The sequence below is a fragment of the Geospiza fortis genome, unplaced genomic scaffold (genome assembly GCF_000277835.1).
Source record: "Geospiza fortis unplaced genomic scaffold, GeoFor_1.0 scaffold8, whole genome shotgun sequence".
Classification (NCBI taxonomy): domain Eukaryota; kingdom Metazoa; phylum Chordata; class Aves; order Passeriformes; family Thraupidae; genus Geospiza; species Geospiza fortis.
Genome location: NW_005054414.1, coordinates 998,751 through 1,009,891, shown reverse-complemented (window position 1 = coordinate 1,009,891; position 11,141 = coordinate 998,751). Strand labels below are relative to the sequence as shown.

The 11,141-nt window shown below is 46.0% G+C and overlaps 1 protein-coding gene across 2 annotated transcripts; it reads right to left on the bottom strand.

Annotated features, from left to right (window-relative positions):
• Window positions 1–1,014: 1,014 nt before the first annotated feature.
• On the bottom strand, window positions 1,015–9,304 carry LOC102034298 (protein mono-ADP-ribosyltransferase PARP12). 2 transcript variants are annotated; one of them, XM_031061451.1, is made up of 9 exons: window positions 9,180–9,304; window positions 7,276–7,316; window positions 6,271–6,407; window positions 5,675–5,795; window positions 4,562–4,646; window positions 3,681–3,756; window positions 2,872–3,002; window positions 1,779–1,930; window positions 1,015–1,341 (listed from the first exon to the last, which is right to left on the bottom strand). In XM_031061451.1, exons 3-9 carry the CDS (start codon window positions 6,328–6,330, stop codon window positions 1,061–1,063), a joined length of 906 nt encoding a protein of 301 aa, XP_030917311.1. In that variant the 5' UTR covers window positions 6,331–6,407; window positions 7,276–7,316; window positions 9,180–9,304; the 3' UTR covers window positions 1,015–1,060. The 2 variants fall into 2 exon arrangements, with proteins under 2 accessions (XP_030917311.1, XP_030917312.1); XM_031061452.1 differs by lacking the exons at window positions 7,276–7,316; window positions 9,180–9,304 and having other exon boundaries at window positions 6,271–6,434.
• Between the last annotated feature and the right edge of the window lie 1,837 nt (window positions 9,305–11,141).

Below are 11,141 nucleotides of genomic sequence, written 5' to 3'. Positions count from 1 at the left end.
TGACTCCTCTGCTGAATTACAACTTACACCTCACAACTGTTTTAAAATAAACCATTCATTTTTGTTTCCATGCTGTCACTCATCCCAAATGTTATCCCATTATCCACCAAGTTTCAAGTACTATGACCACAATTCAAGCTTTCCCCACCATCCATCCTAGCTGGAGCACACACCATTGTGACACTTCATCATCAGAAGTTCCAGGCAGCAGCAGCAGGGTAATCCAGAATAGACACCACCAGTGCCAGCCTGCAGGGTGGGAAGGAGGTGGCCATGCCAGCAGCCAGCCCTCACAAAGCCCCTGTGTCTCACTGCTCACTGCTGCAGGAACTGGCTCCACAGCCCAGGTGGGACACTGCTGTGTGCCATTATTCAGCTCACCATGGACTTCCTCACTGCTGGTGTCATGGCATGGTGGGGATCTAACTTCAGCAGCTGCCATATCCCTGCTTTTCTTGACCTAAACCCAGTGGGAACAGAGGAAGGACAGGGTGTCACAGAGATATGCAGATTTGACACAGCAGAACAAGGTAAGAAGAAATGTCAGCAATGTGACCAGGAAACAAACCAAAGTTCTTTGCCAGCATTAATTACAACGCCTTCAGGATGCAGGAGCTTCCTGCCATTTACTTCAAAGACGGGCCATGATTCCTCTCTTGAGCACCATGATGTAGGTACTTTCACTTTTCCTTCTTCCACATTCCCTGCCCAGCCTCCCTTTGGCATATCAGCACCATCACAGGCAGGAATCAACCCGAAGTGACCTATCAGTGGACCAAGGTCATTTCAACTCAGCAGGTGTCACTGCATCATGGTATGTAAGGCAGGTTCGTCCCCATTCCAGGCTAGAGATATGCTGAATGCTAAAGCTTGTCATTGCTTCTGGGGAAAGAATAGCCCCTAACAAATAACTATGTCCCCCAAACAATCAGGGGATTGATACTGGTTCACTGCACTACAAAGTGCTCTAAAGCTACAACTAAAATTGAACAAACATTTCTAAAAACTGTACTGAAGAGTAATTTATGCAGTGTGAATTCAAAAGACATTCCACCATTCATTACAGGACCACACAGCTGGTCTCAAGGCTGTACTCCAAGATATAGGCAGGGTAAATTTGTTGCTTCTCAAAGATGACAAAGATGGAAGGGTCTGTGGGGTCATCCACGCAGCTGTCATAAAGTCTGTTTGAGTTTTTGTCTCTGGGTGGAGGGCGGCAGTACTCAGGGTTCCCCCGCACAAAGTCTCCAACGAGAACCTGAGCTACGAACATGCTGTAGCGCCCACCGAGAGAGGAGCAGTACTCATGGGAATAGCTGGCATCTCTGGCAAAGTAGCTTCCTAGGGAGCAGAAAAAGCCACAGGTCAGACAACACACCAGCCAAGGGACAAGCACCTGCTACCGGCACCTTGGCAGCCAGCAATCCAGCAAGCCCAGCTAGCCCTACAATGTGTGGGAACATTCTTGCCAGGTGTTGCCACATTGGCTTATTGTAAGGTACCGACAAACTCCAGTCCACATTTCACCATCAGCCTCCCAGTCTCACCTGTCCAAGAGCAGGTACCTGAGGCAAAGAGAGGTGGTTTTAGCCCTTCCTGGAATGGGATTGCTGTTGTGGGTGCTACCTAAAGCAATGCAGATGTGCACAGGTGACTGTGCCCTAAAGGCAGGAGTAAGTGGGTCAGGAACCATCAGGCACTTCGCACCCCCATCCCCCAGCCTGGCTGGGGTCTGCAGTCCCTGCTGCTACAGCCCCTACACCCTTCTGCACTTGTACCTTTTCCATACATTGTCCCATGAGTCCCACAGAGTCTCCAGTCAAAGTTCTGCTCACAGATGGCAGACACATGGGATGGATTTGTGCCATGGAACAGGAGCCTCTCATTCACCCCTTTCAATTGATGGAGCTTCTTCATCTTTTCTTTTTGCCTAGAGACAACAACAAAAAAAAATCCAAACCCCCCCCCAAAACCAAACCAAAACAAAAAAAAACACAACTTCCCCCCCCAAAAAACCCCAACATAACAAAAACAAAATAAACAAACAACCCCTACTTGTTTTCCTGGTTCACACAAGGAAAATTTCCCAACTCAACTCCTCCCTACTTCTGGGTCATGGAGGAACAGTGACACAAACCACTCTCGCTGGGGTTACTGCCTGCTTTGCACTTCTGCTGGTACCCTGCCACACAGGCTGGCTCCTGCCAGCAAAACAAAAAGTTCTCAGCAGCACTATGGACTGTGTCACCCACAACTTCATACCACATGAGAGAGTAAAGAGACAAACATCTCTGACTAGGAATTGGTCAGTTCCCATGTTATATAAATCCTGAATACATAAATATGATTATAAAACAGAGCTGTGTGAAGCTACAGTGAAGATTGTATAATCTCTGCCCTTATCTTTATCAGCAAAAAAAGTCTCCTCTTTTTTTTTTTCCTAACTCCTGGGTGGAAGAGGCTAAAACCAAAAGAATAAAGTTGAAACACCAAAGCTCAGTCAGTATGATGAAGGAAAAGAATTTACTTTTTGAATGACACTAGCAAGAATCACATACATATTTTGCTTGGGATAAAAGGCTCATTTCTGCACACACAAAAGAATACAGATGCAATGCTAACAACTCAGTCACAGAGAGAGGAGCCACAGTCCCCTTCCATGAGTGCCCCAGGGAAGCCTCAAGCGAGACAGGTTTTGGGGCAGTCATAAGTCTGGGCCACCAGCCAGACCTGGGCAGAGAGATGTGTGGCAGCCTCACCTCTGCTGGACTGCTGAATTTGGCAGCTCCAATGTAGACTACGGAGGACAAGAGATCAGGAAATACCAGTCTTCTCATACAGTAAGGATAATGAAATAAAATAGATACAAACCACTGAAAAATGTCCCAAAGTGTTGGGTTCTGAATCCTCTGCAGTTGGTTGATGCAGTAATTTTTCATTGTCTTCTCAAACAGCCTCTTGATTTTTATATATTCTTGGGAATCAGTGCTGAGCTGTATCAACTGAAAATTTTTAAAGCACTAAAAATAAGGTATTACTGAGAGTAACAACTCCCAGTCCTTTCAAAGGACTCCTCAACCTTCTCACATCTGCTGAAAAGCCCTACCACAAAAATCACAAGCTGCTGCTTCTTTTCCTATCAACCCTCCTTTACCATCACTCCCCATGTGGAAGAACAGGCACCAGCTGAGGGAAACCAGTGCAATCCCACACAGGCTTCATTTTGAGGGTGCACCTCCACATCTGGACTATTTTTAGCTCAGAGTACCTAAAGCTGAAATGCAGCAGCATTCAGGCTGAAGCAGAGTGAAAGTTTCCCCTTCATCTGACACACTACTCTACTCTGCCCTGCAGGGCTAAGCTGCAGTTTTACCGCAGCAAATAACATCCTGCCCCAAACTGACAGAGGAAATACCACCCTAAGATACAATTAATCTGGTTTATCAGGGGATGAAGTGCCTTGGGAGAGTGCAAAGGACAGGTACGAGCAGCAATGGCCTTTCTTACCCTGTGTGGTATTATAGGGGAGATGATACCAGTCTTGTTTCACATCATAGTTTGCTTATTTTACAAGACACATTTAAAAGCTGGTAATATCTCAATTGCCTTGAATTATGGTCTTGGAAAGATCAGTGCAGGAGAGAGCTCTCCCTACCCACTGGAGAGCTGGAAAGTCCTACCTTGTACCCAATATCAGGTAGTGCAGTTTGGTCCCACTGTGGAGGATAGACAGGATGTGATAGAGTCATGTTTTGGCTACAGAATAGAAAAAGGAGCCAGTCAGCTGGTGATACTCCTAACCAAATCCCCTTATGGTGAATCTAACCACGGGTTCTAAAGCAGCCTTCAGGCATCCATTCACAAGCTATAGTTTGTTTTCTTTTTGAATGAACACACCTTAGGTTGAACCAACACTTTAATTGAACCCTCAGCTTCACATGCACTGTCTGCTGGTGAGTTTCTAAAGCAGAGACAGTTCTTACTAAAATAAATCAGTAGCAAAAATAACATTTATAGCAGATGTGTTCAAATTCTGTTAAGCTGAACTTATTTTAGAAAAAGCCATAAGATAGGGTATCTCAAGTAAGTGCCTCTAATTCACTTCATTTCAGTGGATTTGCCTGTTCTGAGTTTTAGTTTATCCTCAGCTTTCCAAGAGATGACATCCACATGCACCACAGCTCTTGGGATTGGCAGTCCCTTGCTCCTAATTGCTGCACAGTTTATTTATTAGTGTTAGGGCATAAATCAAGGAATAAAAATTCCTGGCACAGTTATGTCAGCCCTATGCGGCCTTGCCTCTCACAGAGAGAGCAGATCTGCTCTAGTGGTCTGTCACAGCTGCCAGAGACTGCCAGCAAACATCCCTCCAGAGAGTTTTACAGAAGCGTTGCATAATTTACAAATACTGTCACTGCAAAATGTACTGTTAAACCAGTCAGAAAAAGGTATCTAAAAATTAATTTAAGAAGTATAAAATTGTATTCTAGGCAGATAGGGGGAACTTCTTAGCAGAAAGGTGCTGTCCTCTAGAGACATTGTTAAACAATATGTGTATTACCTTCCATCTTGTCCATCTTCAGACTCTTTAGGCAGTCGAATAACACTTCTTTGAGTTTTAAAGAGCACATTTGTTTGGACCATGTCTTGAAAGAAAAACACACTAACTCAATAATGAGATAATTCATTGTCTAGGGACAGGCTCTTCCATGTTAAGTAAAACTAAAAGAGGAGGTAGCCCTGAATATTGCATTGTGGTGCTCTCTGTATCCCACCCACCCCAGTGCAAACTTCATTCCCACTTGCACTGCTCCTACTTGGAGATCAGCAAGGTCAGCCACCTGCTAGCATAGGCTGTGAAACTTGAAGGCAACCAAGCACCAACTGCACCTGCACTGGTATTCACATCCAGGCTGCTGGCCAGAGAAAACCACATCTGATGGCAGGCCTGCAGCAGGAAAGAGTTTTCAGTGCAATGGGGGCCACAAACCTGGCTTTCCTGGTAGCACAGGGCTGCTCCATGGTGCTAAAAGCAAAGCCTGCCCTCCCTTCTTGGTCCTGTAACAATATCACAGAGCACATGCTGTGTGACATGGCTAATTATCCATTGTTTCCTCCTTTAAACGCCACTCTTTACTCATGCCAGGAAACATTTAAAGTTTGGAAAGCTAACAGGAGTTTTAAGACGGGTAAATAAATTAGAAACAGAAAAGCATTTTTCATTATCCCATTTCTCTCTCTATGCAACCAGCCCTAAATTTTTGTTTGCTGCATTGTGCTTTCTCTCCCTGTAAGAAGCTTGCAAGATGTTCACTATAGGCTCACTTCTTCACCTTTTGACTTTTCAGTGCCTTTTTTTTCCCCTGATTTCTCATTCTTCCTTTTCAGGTGTTTAAACACAAATGTATAAGCCAAGGTGCCATGAAGCATTTACTCTCAACTCTTCTTCTGAATGTACAATATTGTCAGGTATGTTTTTTTAATTACAGATGCCCAAGTGTAGAAGCTCAAGTGGGGCATGTCAAAAGTTTAGAGAAATTTACCTACTGCTCAATTTCTGCTTGGAGAAAATTTGCAGGAGGAAGAAGAGCTGTTCAAAGAGATGCAGACATAATGTGAAAACCTTCAAGCCAGCTGCGCTATGAAATGAAATTGAAACAAGGAGATACTTCACCTGCAAAGTCTAACTTATACTGCTGAGAACCAGCCCTGAAGAAAATAACACCATTCTTGTCAGCTTGATATTCATTCTCTAGAAATGCAGATGTTACAGTGGCAGTGGCATGACCTGGGTGCTGCAGAAAGAACAAGGAAATGATATGTGTTAGAAACCACCCTTTGGTTTAGGTGCCACTGTGGGGAAATATCAATGTTTCCCCAGGCCTCTGTGGCAGGAGGATGTTTTGAAGTCTCTGTGGCTTCAAGCATTTTGTTCTACTGAGATGGAGGGGTACCCCACCGAGCACAGCTGCTTCTAACAGCAGCAACAAAGAACCCCACAGCCTGTGTGGGCAGCTCAGGCCAAATTATGTTTGTCAGCTCTGGAAAATTCACCCGCTTCCCAAGCCAGTCCCTTGAAAGCTTTCACAGAGTTCCAGTCCTGCTTTGAGGGACAATTAAGAAGACAATTCCACCCAGGCATTGGAGCAGCACTGCAGGGGCACCCAGCGGTGCGTGTAGAACACACCAGCTGCAGAACAACACGCTCTAAAGAACTCTCCAAAGATGGCTTAACAAAAGCTTTTGGCATGAACAGCAGATGAATTTCACCTCTTTCCCATACTCAATCCACTGGTTGGAATCATCGAGCCAATACCAGGCATACTCCATTTTCAGGAGCAGACAGATGAGTCAGGAGACAACACAAGTGCAGAAGAGCTGATGGGCACTTGGCTGCTTGCTCTGCCCTGCATTGGAAAAGAAATCCAGATCAAAGTAGGCGTCTTTTCCAAAGCTGTCAAATTGTGCAGTATCCCTGATGAGAAATCTATTCGCTTCTTAAAAAAGGAGACCCCCTTCAGCTGGAAAGTGCGGGTTTGCCCCAGAACTGAGGAATTGGTGTTTGGATGTTTATGGGGCATGGTAAGTACCTAAGAATGACCCTGACCTCTCTGGCTTGGACCTGTGCCACTGATTTTCTCCAAAATGTATCTTCCTAAAAATAACATTTTAAGAAAATACACTTGACGCCGAGATTGCCCTGCAGCCCACAGAGAAGGCCATGGTGAGACAGCTGTGCCCCTGCAGCCTGTGGAGGTCCATGGAGCAGAGATCCACCCAGCAGCCCATGGAGAAGGCCACGCTGCAGCATGTGGACAGGCCCTGAGGGAAGCTGCAGTCCATGGAGAAGAACCCATGCTGGAGCGTGTTTATCCTGAAGGACTGCAGCCCATGGGAAATGAACCCTGCTGAAGCACAGGAAATTTTTGAGAATGATGGAGGAGTAGATGGCAAGTCTTACACACTGAGGACAATATCCATTTCCCTTCCCTTCTGCATTGCTTTGGTAGGAGGGGATAGAAAAGTCAGGAATGAAGGAGTGAAGTTTAACCTGGGAATCTATGCAGGAGGAATAAGTGATCTAATTTTCTTTTCTCACAATTTAAATATATTTTAATTGGCAATAAATTAACGTCCCCCAAGTAAAGTCTGTCTTGCCCAATGTTCACCTTGGCTTTATCTCAGCTCATGAATCTTATTTTCTCCCTGCTGTCCTGTTGAGGACAGGGAGTGAGAAAGCAGCTCTCACTTGCAGGAGGGGATATCATTACTTACCAGCAAAGTCTCTGCTCTGCACTCTATCCTAGACACAGCACCTACAAAGAGAAGAAAAAACAGATAGCCACCAATAATTCCAACTCATGGGATTTTACTTTGCTGCTTGCTGTGCTTCACCCTTCATTTAATCCCCCAGTTTTGGTCCCGGACAACACTTTTTTAATGTATCTCACCAATTTGCTGCCCCTACAACATTGCCTATCATGGATCACATATCCATAGCCAAAAGCTGCCAGCTGTTGATCTTCCAAAGGTCTGTGACAGAGCTACTCTGAGCTGCCTGAAGAATCTGAACACGATATCGAAACAGAAACTGGAAATGATCATTTATCCAGCTCTGACGCCCTTTGTATTTTGGCAGGGATGAAGAGTATTCAGAGCAGGCCAGTGAGGGGAAATCATTACAGGAGCAGCTCGCTCACAGAGCTGTTTACAGTGCAAAGGTCCCCAAAGCAAAGGCGTGGCAGCCCCACGCTGCCAGAGCAAAGGGCAAGGAAGAGCCTCGGTCTCCTTCAGACAGACCTCATTCCAGCCCTGCCTGTGTATGCAGCAACACCAGCCAGGCCTGCTCCTAGGAAAATGCTCCAAACTATTCTTCTCTCCCATTGCAGGGCATTCAAGAGATCCAGCACTACCAGGAGATTTTTTTGGACATGGCTGTCCCTTTTTTTCCCCTCTGCACAGCAAGATGATGCTGCTGCTATTGGCATGGCTGAAGAATTTGAAGTTGGCAGATTTGAAGGATGGAATTTGAGGAGGGAGGTGGGGAGCGGGGAAATGGAAGGGAAAGCACGGAAGTGGGGTGGGATGATGTTTCCAGGCAGCTTTTTTCCACTGCTGCCCAACTCTCTCTTCCCTCTATCCCCATTCCAGATAACCCCTGCTAACCCCTGCCAGCTCCCCTGCCGAGACTTGGGGCTCCCAGTCTGCCCTAATCACATGAGCTTGCAAATCTGACCACTTGTGACATTCTTTCCTTTTCACTTTCCAGCATTTCTGCTCCATGCTGGGATTCTCCACGGATCAACTAACCCCAACTAGAAATAAAAAGAGGTGAAACACTTCAAAAGCAGACAGAAATGTTTTGCTAGCAAGAGAGGTAGTGTCCTTCACATTTTGCTGAATATTTTGCTACATGGTCTTGTGCAACTCTGCATTTGCTTTTTATATCTTAACAGGAATAACTTTATACAGAGAAAAATTTATACTTAAAAAGCAGCCTCATGCTACCTTTTCCCTTACACAAGAAAAAAAGATGAATGAATGAAGATACAAACACAACTTACAGTATGACAAAGTGCAAGCAGGTAACTCTCCAGCAGATGTGAAAGCCAAGCCCACAAGCTATGAAAACCTGAACTTCCTGTGTGTCCAACCCTCCCCTCTCAGCTGCACCCTGGGAAGGCTGTCAGAGCTCAGCATGTGCCACTTCCCTGGCACAATTCTGTTCTTGGGCTGCCCAGTCACCACCCTCAGGAGCTGAGGGCATCAGCCTTGTGCTTGCCAGGCTGGATGAGCCTGCTCAACCTTTGCTCTGCATGGCAAAGGTGCCCCGGGTGCAGCAACACCTTCGAAAGTGAGCCAGAGCTGGCTGTGAGGGTGAGCAGAGCTCTGAGAGCTCCCTCTGGACTGCCACAGCACATCTGTACCTCGCTGTGTCCCTCGCAGCCTCTCCGTGGAGCACGGTGCCTCTCTGCCACCACAGACCCTTAAGGAAGTGGAGCTCAGTAACATTTCCTTCTGCTGGTTGCGACAGACGCATGCGCTTCTGCCAAGCACGAGCAGGCCAGGCACAGCCCAGGGCTTTGGCAGATACAGCTGCAAAATTTGTCGCTGCAAAATTGATCACTGCAAACCAGCAGAGTTTACCCCTTCTTCTGGGTTCCTGTCATTGTACTTACCTAGAGCCAATTCTTCTCAGCCTTCCAGTGGCTGGGGATATTCAGCATTTTCTCCTTTCTATAAGGAGCAGCTTCTGTTGAACATCATTCTTGGAAAGCCAACAGTTGCCTTGCAAAGCACCCGCCCAAATCTCTGTGCAGGAAGTGGGTGTTGTCCATCCTGCTCTCCCCGGCGTTGTGTGGGCCCTGCTGGGGGGTTTGCAGCAAGCAGAGCCACACTGACCTCACAAACCTGTGTGTGCTGAGCACAGAGCCCTGCGAGACAGGCTCGCTCAGCCCTCAGAGCTCTGCACCGTCCCAGGCGTTTGTGTTCCTGCACTTTGAAGTCTGAACCTCCTCTCTGCTCTTCCCCACACTAATCAGACAAGGCTTAGGAGCTTTCCAGTCTGACCTCTAGCCTTTCAGAAGCTGACAGCACTTCCCAGCAGAGCTCTGAGACATAAAGCTTAACAGCATGTCAAGTAAGATGCAAACTTGTTAAGCCAAAAGCATTTCTTTGACTTTTTTAAAATCTCTTGAACTGCCCAGAACATTTTTCTTTCCTGGTGTTCCAGTCACATCTGAATAGTAGTAGCTGAAACACATAAATCTCTGAGTTTCCAGAAATGGTACACTCTGAGTGCATTCTATAGACATAGCATTAAAACAAACAAACCAACCCAACAACAATTAAACCCCTAGCACACACACACAAAAAACCAAACCAAAACAAAAAAAAAACAACACCAAAAATGTGATTATGAACTCACTTTCTTTCACTTCTGGCCATTCTTGAAGCTCTTTGACCCACTGAGGCCTAAATGCTTCAGTAGACATGAGACAGGAGCTTCAGGAAGAGGATTCTGGCTTGGGAGAAAATGTTTACATATCTTTGCTGGGAGCAGCACACCATCCTCTCTAAAAACAAACAACTCTCCACAAACTGGAAACTTGAGCTCACTGTAAACTGATATCTTCTGAACATCGTATTTTTTATTTTTATCCCTTTTAATTGCAATGTCATCTGTGGAGCTGTTGAACCTCTGATTTCTCAGCCATGGAGCTATATCTGTCTGCATTTCCAGTATCTGGGAATGGAACAGGTCTCAGAGCAGACTTCCTATGTATAGCTCTGCAAGATCATATTCCTGCACAGTCAGCAGAGGCACCCAAGTGTGGTTTCCCAGCATATGTCAAATGACTTATCCTTTATAAAGAAACCATGGTCCAGCAGGTAGCATTACTTAGCTCCTCCCAGGAACTTCAATTCTTGTTCGCTTTTTCTCTACAGAGGAAATGGACCAAGTAGGGACTTTTCACCCTTTGTCTGTGCCTCTGTGACACGCAGCAGCTCTGTTGCAATTTCAGACTGCTCCAAGGTTTGGTGTGAGAGTCCTGATGCTACAACACATGCACACTGTGCTCATATGGGTATTGCAGCCTGGGACCAGGCTGCAGTACCTCATGCTTTTACCTTAAGATGTGTAAAATCCCCCAAACCAAAGTGGGTGGACCCAGGAAATGTTGGGGTGATTGAGCTCACCTGGTTCTGCAAGGTCTTCTGCAAGCTGGTCCCCCAGCCACCCATGCTGGGTCCCGGTCCACCACTGGGTGCTGTGGGAGGGTGTGCCAGGCAGTTCAGCTTCAGGAAAGCCTAGCACGAGGAGGGATTGGTTCTTGTCTGGGATCCTGGAAGCATTTCCAGATCTCACTTGCATCCATTCTATCATTTAAAGCCAGTAACTTCTCCTGTAGGGTGGTTTGTGCTGTGAGGATTTTCCCAGTGAGACTGTATTTCCTGTTGGACAATGTCCAGCGGCTTGTAAATTAAATTGTTGGAGGCTAGTGGGGAAACAAGCCCTGCAACCACACTGCTGCTGTCCCAGCTTAATTCAGCACAGGAAGAGGAAGCAATCACTGCAAGAATAATAATTCTCAATTGCTTTGAAAATAACCCAACTTTAGTTCCAAAATTTTACATGT

What these genes read in the sequence shown, in the direction of transcription:
- LOC102034298 (XM_031061451.1), bottom strand. Translation starts at nt 6,330, where the DNA reads ATGGAGTATGCCTGGTATTGGCTCGATGATTCCAACCAGTGGATTGAG. An exon ending in GGATTGAGTATGGGAAAGAG is followed by an intron (nt 5,796 to 6,270) that starts GTGAAATTCATC and finishes TTCTTTCTGCAG; the next exon opens with CACCCAGGTCATGCCACTGC. An exon ending in GAAGATGGACAAGATGGAAG is followed by an intron (nt 3,757 to 4,561) that starts GTAATACACATA and finishes TCTATTCTGTAG; the next exon opens with CCAAAACATGACTCTATCAC.